This window comes from Arctopsyche grandis, chromosome 12 (assembly GCF_051622035.1).
Source record: "Arctopsyche grandis isolate Sample6627 chromosome 12, ASM5162203v2, whole genome shotgun sequence".
Lineage (NCBI taxonomy): Eukaryota > Metazoa > Arthropoda > Insecta > Trichoptera > Hydropsychidae > Arctopsyche > Arctopsyche grandis.
Genome location: NC_135366.1, coordinates 9,190,117 through 9,207,179, shown reverse-complemented (window position 1 = coordinate 9,207,179; position 17,063 = coordinate 9,190,117). Strand labels below are relative to the sequence as shown.

Below are 17,063 nucleotides of genomic sequence, written 5' to 3'. Positions count from 1 at the left end.
TCAAGTTCACTTTTATGTATGCGGTCGAATTTACTCTACGGTTAAAAATAATCAATGGGTATACATACATATGTAAGTGTGAACTAATTATGTTTGTGCCCGGGTCGACCCGAGATAGAAATTCACAGAAATTCGCGGATTTTTGATGCCTCGTGCCCCAGGAATTCTTATTTCGAGTCCCGGGAAAAATATTTTTTTTCAAAACTTTCTTTTAATAGTTTAATAAAGGCAAATGTCTTACAATGAAACGTATGAAACTAGTAAATCTTTCTTCTATTGACGATTCCACAATGGAAGAAACTCTTTTATTTATATTCTGATGAAGATGAGACAATTATGTGTTTGACGATGAATGAAGAATTAAATAAAAAATTTTTCAAAAACAAAACTATGTAGATGCAACATAATGTAAATAAAAATAGCCTTGACTTTAAAAAATAAATGAAAATATACATGCTGATAGGAGAAAAGACAGATAATTCAATAATATTGTTTTAGTTCTTTTTAACAATAAAATCAACTTCGACCGAAACTGAAAGAATTATTTCCATTGCTGGAAATATTTGTGCCAAATTTAGAAATAAGCTTTCAGATTCTAATTTAAATATTTTAGTATTTTACATTTTGGTGTTTACTTTTAATATATTTTTTTAATTAGCAAATTTTATATGAATAAAAAATAAATTAATTTGAAAAAAAAATGTTTTACTTCATATATTCCGGGAAAAAATATTCATATTTTATTTCGAACTCACTTAACCCGGCATGCGTTGCAATGCCAGAATAAGGGATGCAATTCCCGTTTCCGTTATGTTCCCGTTCCCCTTCCCACTCCCTTTCCCGCTCCCGTTCCCGTTCCCGTTTAAGTGATGGTTGGAGATCAAACAACGTCTCTTTAAAGACGTATCGTCATAAACCAACTGATATCATGGTTACCAAGGAACACATTTGCTTGACTGCACAATGGTGTATCAAACTTTCGCGTCGGTAAAATCGCAATCGCAAACGGGTTTTTTCCCGTTTTTTTTCACAATAATCTTCCCGGACATGCATACAACAAATCCTGAAAGTTCCATAGTAATGGGTTATACGAGACAGACAAACATTAATTTTTACATATGTATAATATACACATATAGATAACTAATTGTTTTACCCGGCTTCGCTCAGTATTTGTAATATAAACAGCTTAAACATCTAATAGTAAATATTCATTCTAATAGTAAATATTCATTTGTTTTTTTATTAAATTTATTTGAATCGAAAAAAAAAATAATATTCAACCAATCGAATCGTCATAGAAACTGACTTGTTTTCGATTCCCAACCAACAATACTTACAAACTTACAAAGTCTCTTTCGAAATTATATATTAGATTAAATAAAATAAAATAAAACACATTATATTAAACAAGTATGAAAATTGTTTTGTTTTTTTCGTCGTGTTTTCCGTTTTCACTTTCATTTGAATTCTTAACTTTTTTCATTATGCTTCATCTGTTATATGTATGTACTTATGTATATGTACGTAATAATCATTAGTAGCATGCTACACGCATTCTACACCAGTGCTACACAAACTTTTTCAGCTGGCGGACCAGTATATATTTTTCAGTAATTCTCACGGACCAGCATCATATTTTTAAATAAAAAGTTTATGTACATATGTATATGAGTGAAAATTTGTTCATATAACAAATAAAAGTAGCATTAATATAAGTAGTAAAATGCCATGGGTGCCATGCTCCCCCCCCCCCCTTTTAATTTCATTTCATATATACTGTAAGTTTTTCATATTTAAATATATATTATATTATTTATAACGGATTTATATTTTTATAAATATCAATTGAAAAACATTTCTTTCATATTCTTTTAATTTATTAACACATTTTTCCTGAATGGCGTTTTACATCATAGTAGTTTTCTTTAAAAAAAAAATAGCTACAATGTAAGTATTGTTACGTACGCCGCGGATTAAGCGAATAGAATCCCAGAGACTATGTGATCGTTCAAGGGTTATCTGTTATCGGATTAACTATGTAAGTGCTTGCACTTACTTCCAGGATTATATCTGGACTCTAAGTGCATTTAGGCTAAACAATGACCGTTATTAGTTATTTCTCAGAATCGGTACGGGAAGACCCAATGTCGTGGAAATACATATCCGAATACGTGACTATACAACAGGTAAACAGATTAGGCCTCCTGAGAGATCTACCCTTTATAAGGCGGTACGTAGGCGATATCATGTCATTCTGGACTTAGCCGTGACACTGCGTGTATCTCCTTAATCATCAATAAATGCTGTGAAACGACTGTTGGCCTTTTACTTGGATCCTCCACCCACCCCTACGCAACAGTATCATATCTACTATTATTTACATATATTGTAATGTTATCTAAAATCACATAATTTTAAATTTTTTATGTTCAATTTCAAAATGGCCCCCTCCTTGACAATTTTCTGGATAATAGTCGTTTATAATCGGCGGCCCATTACCGCTGGTGCACGGACCAGTAATGGGCCGCGGACCATAGTTTGAGTAGCACTGTTCTACACGACACCACGCATTCGAGTGAGTACACACCTAAGTACTGGTAGTTCTTAATTTTTCGGACGACTTAAAATAGTGGGTACGCACGCAGTTGTACGACGTACTTCAACGACGATCGATATTGGGTTTTTTTCACCCCCGGGGTTAACGGAACGGTCCACAAATTGAAGTGGAGCGTAGGCAACGCGGCCGCCGAGTGTTTGAAGTGTTAATTACCGCGTTGATGGCGCTGCGTCTCAACGCAATAATTTTAATTTTAAGTGGTCGTGGACCCCCGGGGTGTACCTATGGCTCGAGTACGTCCCGGCAGGGTTATATAGCGCTAAGCAGCTGACAGACCGGCCTAATTGATGACCGCCCCGAGAGATCCGCGGATAGCGGCCGCGATTGTAATCTCTGACAAATGGACGCCACTCGTCACTGGCGAGCAACACTCGTCATATTGACCGATCGATTTTCAGAAACGGTCCACTTTTTGTGCAACGTCGGCAACTCTTGTCTAACGTCGTGTACGTACCCTACATACTTATGCATGTGTGTATGTATGTAGTTGTAGCGGTATTGGTCCGGAAGCTGGTCTAAATTATTAATTTTTATTTAATACTCTAATTTGGGCAAAGCTCTGTAAACAATGCTCTAACCCACATACTCGTCTTGTGTTTTGATTTTTTAATTTCTTTTGTAAATTATGAAAATCAAACCTACGCATGTAAATATGTACGTGTGTTTGTATGTAGGAGCTCTATGTGGAATTGTGGTAAACTAACTTGCGTGGGTTTAATTTAAACTTAATTGAAAATTCAAAAATTTGATCCTAAACTAATTCAGCGTTATTAATATTTACTTCGAATTTGTAAAAAAAATTCAATACAAATGAAAGTAAGAAGAGGTCAGTAAAAAATTACGTTTATAATAAACTAGCGTTGTGCCCGATGAAATATCATCGCATGGGTTATGGCTAGAGACACGTATTTTGGGCATCTATTTTTGTCAATTTTAGCATTTTCATTTAGCGTTTTAGGGCATTTAAAATGTTCAATTTTAGCATCTATTTTTATGAAGAGTTTAATTTTTAAATAATAAGAAATTTCGATGAATTTTAATAAAATTGTTATACATATTATATATATACAATTTAAAGACAACAAAACAATTACAAAATTCAAAAATGTTTTCGAATTAAAATTTCAATGAAAAAAACATGAATATAAAAATACAAAGACAAAAAATATATTTAATTGGTAATATAAAATATAATACCGATTAAGATTTATTAAAACTTTTCTTAAATTCTTTTTTGTGATTTGTGCGACGATCGGTAACAATTATATTGTATTTAGTAAAATACCTTTCAGCATCCACACTTTTGTCTACTATTTACAGTACTAGACAAAGCAGTTGCTTGGTTTCGACAGCAAAAACACCGTTTATGGTAAACTGCAAGCTCTGTTTTATCCCCTCAATTTCTTCACACAATAAATGGGCAAAGGGATAGAAGACCCTTCTAAATTGTCTATTAATTTTATAAATTTTATGCAAATTTCACTTTTGTTTGTTATTTTACGTTTTGTTGGCAGTGTTTTAACTGTGACGTGCATATTTCGAATCGAAACGACTTTTGTAGTACGGCGAGCGTTATCTTACACAGACATATACACAAATACACAGAATAGTGATATTACAATATATAATATATGATAGCCATTATAACCAGATTCGTCTTCACAATGTGTAAGCATGTAAAATGGGCAACAGAAACTATTGTAACATTATCATCATCATTTACAGCCATTCGCCATCCACTGTTGGATTAAGGCATCTCCCATACGCTTCCATTCGTCTCTGTTTTGAGTAACTCTCATCCATCTCATTCCACACATTTTTCTGATTTCTTCCACCCATCTCCCTTGTGACCTGTCTTGCACCCTTTTACATTCTCTCGGGTACCATTCGAGCACTTATCTCGTCCATCTATCGTTCGTTATTCTATCTACATGACACACCCACATTGATATTTCAATTTCTTTACTCTCAACATCACAGCAAGCAACTTTGCCATATCTGAGTGCACTGGACCAATGGGCCATTTTTCTTTAAGTGCATTGGACCTTATGCAGCTTTCAGGCGTTTAATACCCAAGTTTCACATCCATATGCCATACGTCATCACTGGCAAGACACATTGATGGAAGATCTTTTTCTTCAGGCACAGTGGCACTTTAGATTTGAATACGAAATTCATTCGTTCTAATGCACTCTTTCCTAATTTCATACGTCTTGGAAAAGACTTCGATAATGGTTTGATGTAGTTTATTGAAATGTAAAATTTGCACGTGGTGGTTCAGCGGAGCGTACGGAACACAAGTTGTCCGTACGCCGTCTGCTCGAACTCTGTCGACCGTCGCGTATTTCCGCTTGGGCCGACACTAATGCCAACTCGTCAATAATGCCAATCGACAATCAGTTAATAAGACTGTTTGCCACACGTCATTACAAAAGTCGGAACATAGTCCCACATAGGAAAACTGTTGAACAATACAGTTATTCTACAGAGTTACAGCATTACTGACGAGTCGTTTACAATAAATCATAGCTCTTCAAATAATTAAATAGAGGGTGAATAATGAAACCTTTGCCTCATCCAGTGTGAGGATAAAATCAATTTATTGGTTCAGTAATATTTCAACTTATAGATATACCTCTGGTGAATGTTGTTTCTATTTACATTAAAATTTTTGAAATCTCCTTTGAAGCTGTGAATAAGCATTACAAGATAAGTTTACTTTAAAGAAGAGAGAGTGGACTGTATATGGTTTAAAACTTAAGCATTCCTCATCTTGATGTTAACTTAGACAATACAATGTTGACACTATTACAGTAGTCAATACAGATCTGCTATTACCGATCAACTTAACTTGATTAGTGAGTGTAATGCTCCTAAGTTAACTTGATTTCATCAATAAGTAACACAAACATTGCTAAATTAAAAGTAAATTGGAAATTCATTCATTCATTCCTACAAGCAGGAAATGAAAGTGAACTATGATTATAGATGTCTCTACGTTAAACATTGAAATGTTCAGTATTATAATATTTACTTATTCTATGATTCACATAAATACTATAAACAGTAAGAGTTAACTTATGTTTTCATAACAAGAAACATAAGACCTGCGGATGACTCCCGGCAATTTATAATTAAGTAGACATGAAATAATTTAAGATGCTCCATTAAGTGTGGCTTGGAGACTAACATTAACAAATCATGAATCTAATTTTAACTGTCAAATTTGAACAGTTTATTTTAAATTTTTAAATTTAAATTTTTATTTTAAACTCGGATATAATCCTTCCGAGTGATGACATGAGACAAGTCTTATATTATAAAGACAAAATGATTAGATTAAATTCGGAGATATATACTGCCGAATGTTAAAATGAAAATAGCTTAAATTATACACACAACACAATTAAAGTGAATTACGGAGTACTACTATTAACATTGAATGATTTAAACTCATGATTACATCTAATAAGTAATATGAGTTGGGGGTAGTGTCTTCGGGTTAAACTAAGCTACCGAAGTTGACGGAATTGAAGCTGCTGTTTCTCCTCCCTCTTGCTGATCTTCCTTCCTGTCAAGTGGTCCTTGTGGTAGAATCGGCAATGGCGCCACTAGATGACTGGACCGACGAAACTCTCCGCTGGCAGTAAAGACGTCGACGACTCGAACTCTGCCATCTGGTCCGGGATACAATTTAGTGACTCGACCCAAGACCCATCGGGTTGGCAGCATGTGTTCCTCCTTTAACAGGACCATTTGACCCACACTCAGATTGTTGCTCGAGTCCTTCTTCCATTTGTGTCGTAACTGCAAAGAATGTAAATATTCCGCCGACCAACGTTTCCAAAATGCTGCTGTGGTCAATTGTATCTGAAGCAGATTGGCATGGACATTAGTGTTATATTTAACCTCCATTGGAAGAGCGAGTAAGGATCTGCCAATTAAGAAATGTCCAGGTGTGAGGGGTAAAAGGTCTAGTGGATCCGAAGACAAGGGACTAAGAGGACGGGAATTCATGCAAGCTTCTATTTGAGTCAATACCGTACAAAATGATTCGAAATTTAAGGTGGTGGCCTTTAACACCTTGTTTAAATGAATCTTCATGGATTTAACCGCTGCTTCCCACAGCCCTCCCATGTGAGGCGCCCTTGGCGGGTTAAACTTCCAACGAATCCCTTCGGAGGCTACATACCGTAGTAGCTTCTCCTCATGAGGACGTTCGTAAATTAATTTTACTAAATTAACGAGTTCACGACTTGCACCGACAAAATTAGTAGCATTGTCGGAATATATCGTATTGGGCCTGCCACGTCTGGCTACGAATCTTCTTAAACAATTTAAGAAATTTGAACTCGTTAAGTCTCCGACAAGTTCCAAGTGAACTGCCTTACTGGAAAAACACACAAAGACACAAACGTAACCCTTAATTATCTTAGAATTCTTATTGCAACCACTCTTCACAGGAAAAGGTCCTGCGAAATCTATCCCCACATGACTGAAAGGAAAATTCGCAGTGGTACGTTCAAGCGGGAGTAATCCCATTAATCTATTGTGTGACAGTGGTTTATTTCTGAAACAAATGACACATGAACGCACCACTCCTTTGACAGTATTATGTCCGGCCAATGGCCAATAGGTCTGCCGCAATAACGACAGTAAGGCTTGAGTACCCAAGTGAATATATTTCAAGTGCGCATCTCGGACAATCATGTGTGTAAGTTTATGCTTATTTGACAAGATAATGGGTGACGTTGATAGAGTTGTTCCCAGAGGAAGTCTACTTCCAACACAAATTAAATTCTCGTGGAATAGAGGGGACAATTTAGCTAATTTACTGCTACTGGGAATTGGATGTCCCTTGCTCAGCAAACGATATTCCAATGGAAATGATTCCATTTGCGATAACCTTATCAAATTATTTAAAGCATCTTTTAATTCTAAAGCGGACGGTTCGTTATTTTCTTTAACGTTTAATTGTTTATTCCTTAGTGGCCGACGAACATATGATAAAACTCGAAGGAGTCTTGGAAGATGAGAATGTTTATCTATCCAATTATTTTCCCTCACAAGGGTAGCGTTAGTGACTACCCTTCTCTCTGGAAGATCTATTGTGATCTCAGGAGGTCTTCGAGGCCATCGTGATTCGTCTAATTTCAACCAACTAGGGCCGTCCCACCATAACGAATTATGATTTAATTCTGATGGTTGAGTCCCTCGAGAAATTAAATCTGCTGGATTGTCTGTAGAGGAGACATGGTACCACTCAATGGGTTGAGATATTGATTGGATTTCGGCCACTCGATTGGCAACGAAGGTGGTCCATTTACATGACTCTCCTCTAATCCAATGCAATGCGACGGTTGAATCCGTCCAATAATATTTTTCATTAATATGAATTGTTAATTGGTCTATTGTTGACTTCATTAACTTTGATAATAACATAGCGGAGCACAGCTCTAAACGCGGAATAGTTACAAAACTGAGCGGAGCGACTCTCGAACGAGAACACACAAGATGACATTTGGAATTTCCCAATTGATCAGTACATTTTACATAAATACAAGCACCATAAGCTTTCTCGGATGCGTCACAAAATCCGTGTGCCTGTATATTAATGACATTATTTAGTATTATCAATCTAGGAATTTTATAAAGTTTCATGACTGTATTGGATAATTGACAATCTTTCCATTTTTTGAAGATTGTCTGAGGAATGAATTCATCCCAACCAATGGTTTGTTGCCAGACAGATTGCATTAATATCTTATAATTAATTAACAATGGAGATAATAGTCCTAATGGGTCGAAGATCTGACTAATTACTGATAAAAAGTTTCTTTTTGTTATATTTTCAGTCTCGACTTCGGTTTGAACCTTAAATACAAAAACGTTTTCCCGCGGTTTCCAAAATAAACCTAAAGTTTTGTGTGATTCGTTAGAGAAGTTAAAATCTGAACAATCGTCAGCTTTAACATCCGTGATTATATCGGAGTTGTTCGATGTCCATTTGCTTAAGGGCATACCGGCTGATAATAATATGGTTTCCAGTTGAACCTTTAATAATTTACCAGCTTCAATAGTATTAGTTCCCGTGAGCAAATCATCAACATAAAAATCACGTTCGATCACTTTACTAGCGATGGGATATTTGTTTCTATTCTCCTCTGCTAACTGATTTAGACATCTAGTAGCTAAAAATGGGGCTGAAGCAGTTCCGAATGTTACTGTATTAAGCTTGTAATGCTTGAATTTACTCTGGGGATCTGTTCGCCAAATGATTCGTTGTACATTTTTATTTTTCTCTGCTATTTGAATCTGTCGGTACATCTGCTTAATATCCGCAGTAATCACGTATTTATGGAGTCGAAAGTTGAGTAGTAAACTTAACAAATCTGATTGGACATTAGGTCCCACCATCAAAATATTATTTAGTGAGATATTAGACGTTGTCTTTGCGGACGCATCAAAAACTACACGATATTTAGTGGTAAGGCTAGACTCCTTAACCACGACGTGATGAGGTAAATAACAATGAACCTCATGTGCCTCCGGAGGTTCACACTCTGACATATGTCCTAAATTTATGTACTCTTCTAAAACTTTATTGTATTCCATTTTTAAATTATTATTGGCTAAAAAACGTCTTTCCAAAGTTTTGTGTCTTTTCTCCGCAATGTGCAATGAACTTCCTAATACTACCGGGGAATTTTTATATGGTAAAGCTACACAAAATCTACCGTTTTTATCTCGTGATGTGTGTGCTTGGAAATGTTCCTCACATCTTTTCTCCTCAAGAGATTGATGTTTTACCATAGGAACCTGGTCGATCATCCAAAAGTTTTGAATGTGACTGTCTAATTGACTTAAGCCTATGTGGCTCTTCCCTGGAGCATTATTTACTTCGGGATATGGACCAACTATTGTCCATCCGAATTCGGTATCCTTTAAGATAGGCATACCTTTTCCTAACTGGATGGTTCCTGCTTTCATAGCATGAACGCAAATCTCGGCGCCGAGCAAGAAATCGATTGGCGTCGGTTTATTCCAAAGGGGATCTGATAACTTGATTCCCGCTGGTATTGAAATTAACTGTTGATCCAGTTTCACAGTTGGAATTTCGCCAGTAATTTCTGGTAATACCAAACACAACACTTTGGTTGAGTAATTAGTGGTTGAAGACCTTATGGTCACCTTGGTGATGTGACGAATGCTACTTTCTTGATTAGCGATACCTACAATTTTTTGAGAGATTTTCTCTAACTTGAAGTTATTCTTCTTAGCGAAAGATGTGGTAACATAGTTGACTTGTGAGCCGGAATCTAATAATGTGCGACCCTTAACGACCGTTCCATTGGACGTTATAATGTCTACTTGTACCGTCGGTAAAATTATCTCCCTTTGAGAGAAATGAGTAGAATGAGCATTAATTGACTTCCTTCCCGTATTATTGGAACTAAATGTATCGTCCTGATGCAACAAAGTGTGATGGTTTTGTTTGCACCTTAAGCAATTATAGTTAGACTTGCAATTTGTTATCTTATGCGATGAATTTAAACATTTAAAACACATGTTATTAGATTTAACGAATTCATTTCTTTCCATACTGGATTTTGCTTTGAATTTATCACATTTGCCTATGAAATGATTATTTCGACAGAATGCGCATGCGTTTACCTTACTTGATGGGTTTTTGTTCGCGACATGAGTTCTCATGATTCTTTGACGACTATGAGGGAATTCCTTCACCGTAGTTACAGATGCAGTAGATTGTAATACATTACATCTATTCTGCAAGAATGTCTCTAAACTTTCATATGGTGGCATTTCTCTGCTAACCAGCGATATTTCCCAGTCTCTTACTATATTAAAAGGTAATTTCCTTAGAACTAAACATGTTACCCATGGATCTAAAATTTCTCTCGCGTAACCCAACGATTCAATGTTTTTAATACACACTGTTACCTGATTCAATAGATTTCTCAATTCGATATGTGATTCTCTTGTGATTAATTTTAAGTCACAAAGTGAATTAATCCTAGTTTTGAGATTAAGTCTTGGTAAATTATATTGCTTGTCTAAAATACTCCAAGCTATTTCGTAATTGTCTGAGCTAATATCTAAACCTGATACAGCTGCCAAAGCGGGACCGATTAAGGATTGATGCAAATATTGCAATTTCGTGACATTCGAATATTCCGTTTTGTTTCCTATTATATTCTTAAAAGCTTGTTGAAACGATTGCCATTCAGATGGATCTCCCTGAAATGTGGGAATGGTTAACGTCGGTAACTTATCTCTAGCAAATTTAATTGTTGCTTGCTCTACCTTTAGTTTACTATCTTGAAAGGATTGGCAATCTAATGCTGCTTTAAGATTTTTAACTGTTATTGTAATTGCATCGTACTCTTCGTCTATTTTGGCCGCTTTCGGTATGTCTGTAAGGTTATCTAAATATTCGTAATGGAGTTTTCGGACATAATCGTATGCTTCTTTAATGGTTTGATACTGTCCTTCATCTAATTCGGAGGATTTATCTATTTTTCCTTTTAGTCTTTGTACCGCGCCTGAATACCTTAATTCTATTGACGTCATTATAACTTCTACTTTATTTTCCTTCGCTAATATTTCTATCGATTGAGTCTGACTTCGAGTCTGATGTATTCTAGAGCTTGACCTGTCTCTAATAGGTTCTACGTCCCTAGTTGGATTTCGACCTTTATGCGACTTGGAAGTCGAAGCTTCTATTTCCTCGTTTTCAGCACTTGACATTTGTTTCAGAAAGTTGCACTATTTCGTCTCATAAATACAGTTGTTCTCTACTATAGCTGTCAATTGAACTATTCGTAGAGATAAGGTAATAATATTCAATGATTAACCGTGAATCTTAATATTCTACTTTAACTATTATCACCAGAATCTATCCAACATATTTTGGAAGAAATTACAACCCTAAATTGGTGGGTGCTTGATTTAAACCACTTTGGGGCTACAAGTCTTGTGATTTATTTTAAATCACCACTGTTTCATCACACATTATGAAACAAAGAGATCTACCGATGTATGAATATGCCGGTATGTACTTGATTTAATCCACTTTGGGGCTACAAGTGTAATTCCACATTTATCGTGGAAGGGGGGGGGGGGGGAGGGTGTTTCTACACACATTAAGAAACAAAGATCTACCGATATGAATATACCGGTATGTACTTGGTTTAAGCCACTTTGGGGCTACAAGTATAATTCCACATTTATCGTGGAAGGGGGGGGGGGGAGGGTGTTTCTACACACATTAAGAAACAAAGATCTACCGCTATGAATATACCGGTATGTACTTGGTTTAAGCCACTTTGGGGCTACAAGTATAATTCCACATTTATCGTGGAAGGGGGGGGGGGGAGGGTGTTTCTACACACATTAAGAAACAAAGATCTACCGATATGAATATACCGGTATGTACTTGATTTAATCCACTTTGGGGCTACAAGTATAATTCTCCACGTGCTTTGCTAATTTTACACTACATCTGATTTTACACTTTTAATACGAAATTCGATGCGACCGATGAAACATTCCTTCGTAGCGCGATATTATTTTATACAATCGCGTTAATTAATTGTTATACTTTAAAACATATTTTAAAACTGACCTACCCACATGATTGCCTTTTGAACAGATTGCCTGAGATTGAATACATTCACTTACTTGAATATCCTTTACGATGTTTATGTGATCGTTCCGATAATTTTGGATTACCTCTGTGTCCCATGCGTCTTTGTAGGTTATGTTTTTATTTATATATTTTCTGCGTCAATCACGCGGTCATGTACCTCTGTACATCAATCAATATATTGCTGAAATAGAAGCAAACATGTTATTAGTATTGGAAAGGTATGGATAGTAACAAAGGAACGATACCGATTTCTTAATTGACATCCATTTTTTCTCGACCACGTTTTTTCCTATTGGTTTGTCCGTTTGGTGTTGTGGCCTAGGTTACTGGTGTCCGGTTCGAAGTGACCATCATGGAAAAGACTTCGATAATGGTTTGATGTAGTTTATTGAAATGTAAAATTTGCACGTGGTGGGCCAGCGGAGCGTACGGAACACAAGCTGTCCGTACGCCGTCTACTCGGTGACTCTGTCGACCGTCGCGTATTTCCGCTTGGGCCGACACTAATGCCAACTCGTCAATAATGCCAATCGACAATCAGTTAATAAGACTGTTTGCCACACGTCATTACAAAAGTCGGAACACGTCTCTTTATTTCCTCTTCTTTATTACCGAACATATGTATATTATTGTGAAAAACTTATTTATTGCACTTATTTATAATGAATTTCATATTATAATTTACAGTCTTTTTCTTCAGGCACAGTGGATCTTTTTCTTTTTCTTCAGGCACAGTGGCACTTTAGATTTGAATACGACATTCATTCGTTCTAATGCACTCTTTCCTAATTTCATACGTCTTTTTATTTCCTCTTCTTTATTACCGAACATATATATATATATATATATTATTGTGAAAAACTTATTTATTGCACTTATTTTTAATGAATTTCATATTATAATTTAAATACAATCATGTAACTATAGTAAAATTAAAATAAATAAAAAACAGTTATTTCCGAATAATGGATCACTTCTTTTGAATTGACCTTCATCCCTCACAGTGAACTGTTAAGTGCCTTGGGAACTTGCCTACAAATTCGTATGTATTCATAATATATTCTATATACGTACAACAAAAAATGATTCATATCCTGGCAAAGTGTAAAGGGGAAGTCATTTCAAGTATAAAAAAAATCATTCGACCTAGTTGGTGTATGTAGGTATATAAATAGGAATTGAATTTAAATGTTGACACTATTTCAAAACTCATATATTCTGACAGCCTTTTCTTTCAAGAGTCATCGTCGACCGGCTACAATGCGTTGCACAATCACTCGTACAATGGTTCACTTTTTAATTACGCTTACGATTTTTTGCCGCAATTAATTACCCGGGCACACCCAGCCGAATCGATCGGCGTCTAGCGATCGATCGTTTTAATTAAACGGGGCCCACGCGAGTATAACGGGAGAGAGAGGGGGCCCCCGTCGCGTCGAGGGGACCCCATTGTCTTAGCGCGTGACTCACGTGTATGCAAATTCACCATATAAATACATATGTATATGTGTATTTACGTGTGTGTATATTTTCGATGATCGCTGTCCGCGGGATCCCGTGGCCCCCCGGTCGACGGGTCGAATTGATTTTTTTGCCGCGATCTATCTCGCAAATCTCGAGGTCGAACGGTGCTAACCCTTTCGGTGCGGCACAGTGTGTGCCTAGTCACCGTTTCTCGTTAGTGCACAAAAAACTTAACGATTGTAATCGATGCACAATGGAGGAGTGTCACTCGTCGATGGCAGTGTTCATATTCGTAAATGGCGTATTTAATACGTTGACAGTCACCGTCTGTATTTCATTTATAAATCATTTTTGAGTACCTAAAGCGTTTTAAATACGCATTTAAATGTGTTTAATACATTTATATTAATAAATTTAGCTGTAACGTTTTCAAGACATCATTTGTATATTACATAATATATGTACCTATGTACAGACAATGTGCCTCTAATGTAAATCCACTTAAAATTACATTTTTTTATTATAGTTATACACACAGTCATAGCCAAGAATTTTTCGGAAGGGGAGCTGAAACACGGGTGCACCAAGCAAAAATTAAGTAATTAACAAAAATTAATATAAGCTTTTTCTTATTTCTAGAATTCATGGAAAATTAGGGTTGGTGTATATATTATAATATAAATATATATAGTTATTAGGTACATAAAAAATAAATATATGGAGTACATTTTAAATAAATATTTATTCAAGGAATTCATACGACTAGAATATTAATTTGAATAGAACAATCGATTTTTCTTTTTATTTTTATGACTTTTTTGGACCAAATTGTCAAATTAATTTTGATATTTTGTCATTGTTATTTTTTTGATATGTTTTGCGCTTTAGTACTGTTTTCCTGTTTATTCAATAATATAAAAATATTTACACACACATTTATATTATTCAATATTATAAATGTGTGTTAAATTTTAGCTTCAATTCATACACGATCGTGTAATATGTATGTATATCTTGATATAAGTAATAACCCCCCCCCCCCCCACTCTTGCTACGGCTGTGGTTATAAAAATTTTATTCCAATTACAGATTTTTACAAAGATAAACAAATGAAAAAGATAAACAAATCAAAAGGAAAAGAATAAAAGCTATAACATGACTAAATTGCACATTGCATATTATATCATCTGTGGCACTTTTTCTAGTTATAAATACGATTGTCATTTCTTATTTATTCATCTTAAAAATGTATACACATACAAGAGGTAAATTTGAAAAATGCAATTTTTCTGTTGGATTTTTCATTTTAATACGTCTTTTTAAGTATTACTCGAATAGGTTCTATAGGCTATATAGAATATTTAGTAATAAAATTGAATTAAAATTTCGGGGTTTCCACCAAATATTTATAGTGTCAGTTTTTGAGAATTGGATATCAGATTTTTTGTATAAGAAATTTTCTAAATGGATTTTATTAGAGTATTTTCATTGACAATTGAGTAAATGCTATTTTTGAAGATTTATATTGTAACATTATTTTCTTTGATTTCCTGATACTCATGTAAGGTAAAATGTGCCCAGAAATTTCATGATTGGTATGTGTATATGTTACAGTGAAAGCATATTTCAAGTGAAAATATATTTTCACCAATTCAAGCAATTTCAAACAATGAATTTACAACGTTTAACTCTATAAATTTAACCCTAACATCCCAATCTTAAATGAATAGAGCCAAACCTTACTTAACCTAACCTATCCCAACCCTTAAATATTACCAACCCTAACAATATAATCTTAAATGAATAAAACCAACCCTGAAAATGTAACTGGATATGATTTCACTGAAACGTCAGTGAAAATATATTTTCACTTGAAATATAATTTCACTGTGACTTATACAATGAAATTAACATATGAGCAATTACATACAAAAAAATCACGTTTTTTACTTATCGGAGCGAAGACCAATCAATACTTACTAAGTTTAACCCACTTAATTTGTATATGATAAAGATTTTTGTTGATTTTTCCTCGTTCACGAGACTGAGCGTTAAAAAAATGCGCAATTTTTACAAAATTTTGGCTTTCGCAGTCTTTAACTCTAAATCTAATAATAGCTGTGCCATAATTGAACATTTAAATCAATAGTCGGATGTTGTTCCTATTGAATGTGATTTTATTGGTTAAAAATTTGTAGAATTAATTAATCTAGCGAATTTTAAAAGTCAAAAATATACTTTTTTCAACACATTTTTTCCTTTAAGTCAACTATTCATCATCATCATCATCTACAGTCATTCATCATCCACTGCTGGATGAAGGCCTCTCCAAAACACTCTGCATATTTTCCTAATTCTGTCTAGCCATCTACCCTACGTTCTTACTTTTACCCTTTTACATTACATTCTAGTACTTATTTTGCCTACCTTTCATTCACTCTTCTACCAACTCAACTATTAAGATATAACAATTAACAAAGTTATAACAAAAAATTAACAAATAATTTCACTGTGACATATAGTACATATACAAGAGGTAAATTTGAAAAATAACTGAAAAATACAATTTTTCATTTTAATATGTCTTTTAAGTATTATTTGAATAGCTTCTATGGGTTATATAGAATATTTAGTTATTTAATTGAATTAAAATTTAGTTACATAAAAGAAAAACCGTGCTTTCCACCAAATATTCATAGTGTCAGTTTTTGGGAATTGGACACCAGATTTTTTGTGTAGGAAATTTTCAAAATGGATTTTTTAGAGAATTTTCATTGACAATTGAGTTAATGCTATTTTTGAGGATTTATATTGTAACATTATTTTCTCATGATAAAATGTAATCTATGGTAAAATGTAACCAGAAACTTCATGATTGGTATGTTTATACATATGTACATATACGTATAATTGGATTTTTATCTGGTGATATAATTTCGTATGAAAAAGTGTTAACCCTCTAATGTGCTCACTACAGTGTTAATCAGATTGACGCTGTGCAACAACAATAGCGAATTAATCTTTCAATTACGATTCCGGATTGTCCGCCGGTCAGGCAGGCGGGCTATCTGTCCGTACGTAGTTCAAGAGGCGAATTCATTCATCGGCAGCGACTCTCAAAGTGTGGTCCGCGTGTGGTTTGCGAGCTGTGGTTTGGCCCCCCCGAGCGACCGGCCGGTCCCCACTGATAAGTCACGCCGGCTCGCCCGCCTCCGTTTCCGACCCCACCTTACCATATTATTTTCTTGCGCCCACGCTTTCGCGGGGACACTGCGCCACTGCTTTTTATTATTTTAAAACATTGTATAA

General features: G+C 35.0%; 1 protein-coding gene across 1 annotated transcript; it reads right to left on the bottom strand.

Annotated features, from left to right (window-relative positions):
* Window positions 1-4,840: 4,840 nt before the first annotated feature.
* On the bottom strand, window positions 4,841-12,812 carry LOC143920252 (uncharacterized). Its single transcript, XM_077443040.1, has 2 exons — window positions 12,092-12,812; window positions 4,841-11,965 (listed from the first exon to the last, which is right to left on the bottom strand). The coding sequence occupies exon 2, from the start codon at window positions 11,387-11,389 to the stop codon at window positions 6,128-6,130; it is 5,262 nt and encodes a 1,753-aa protein (XP_077299166.1). The 5' UTR covers window positions 11,390-11,965; window positions 12,092-12,812; the 3' UTR covers window positions 4,841-6,127.
* Window positions 12,813-17,063: the final 4,251 nt, after the last annotated feature.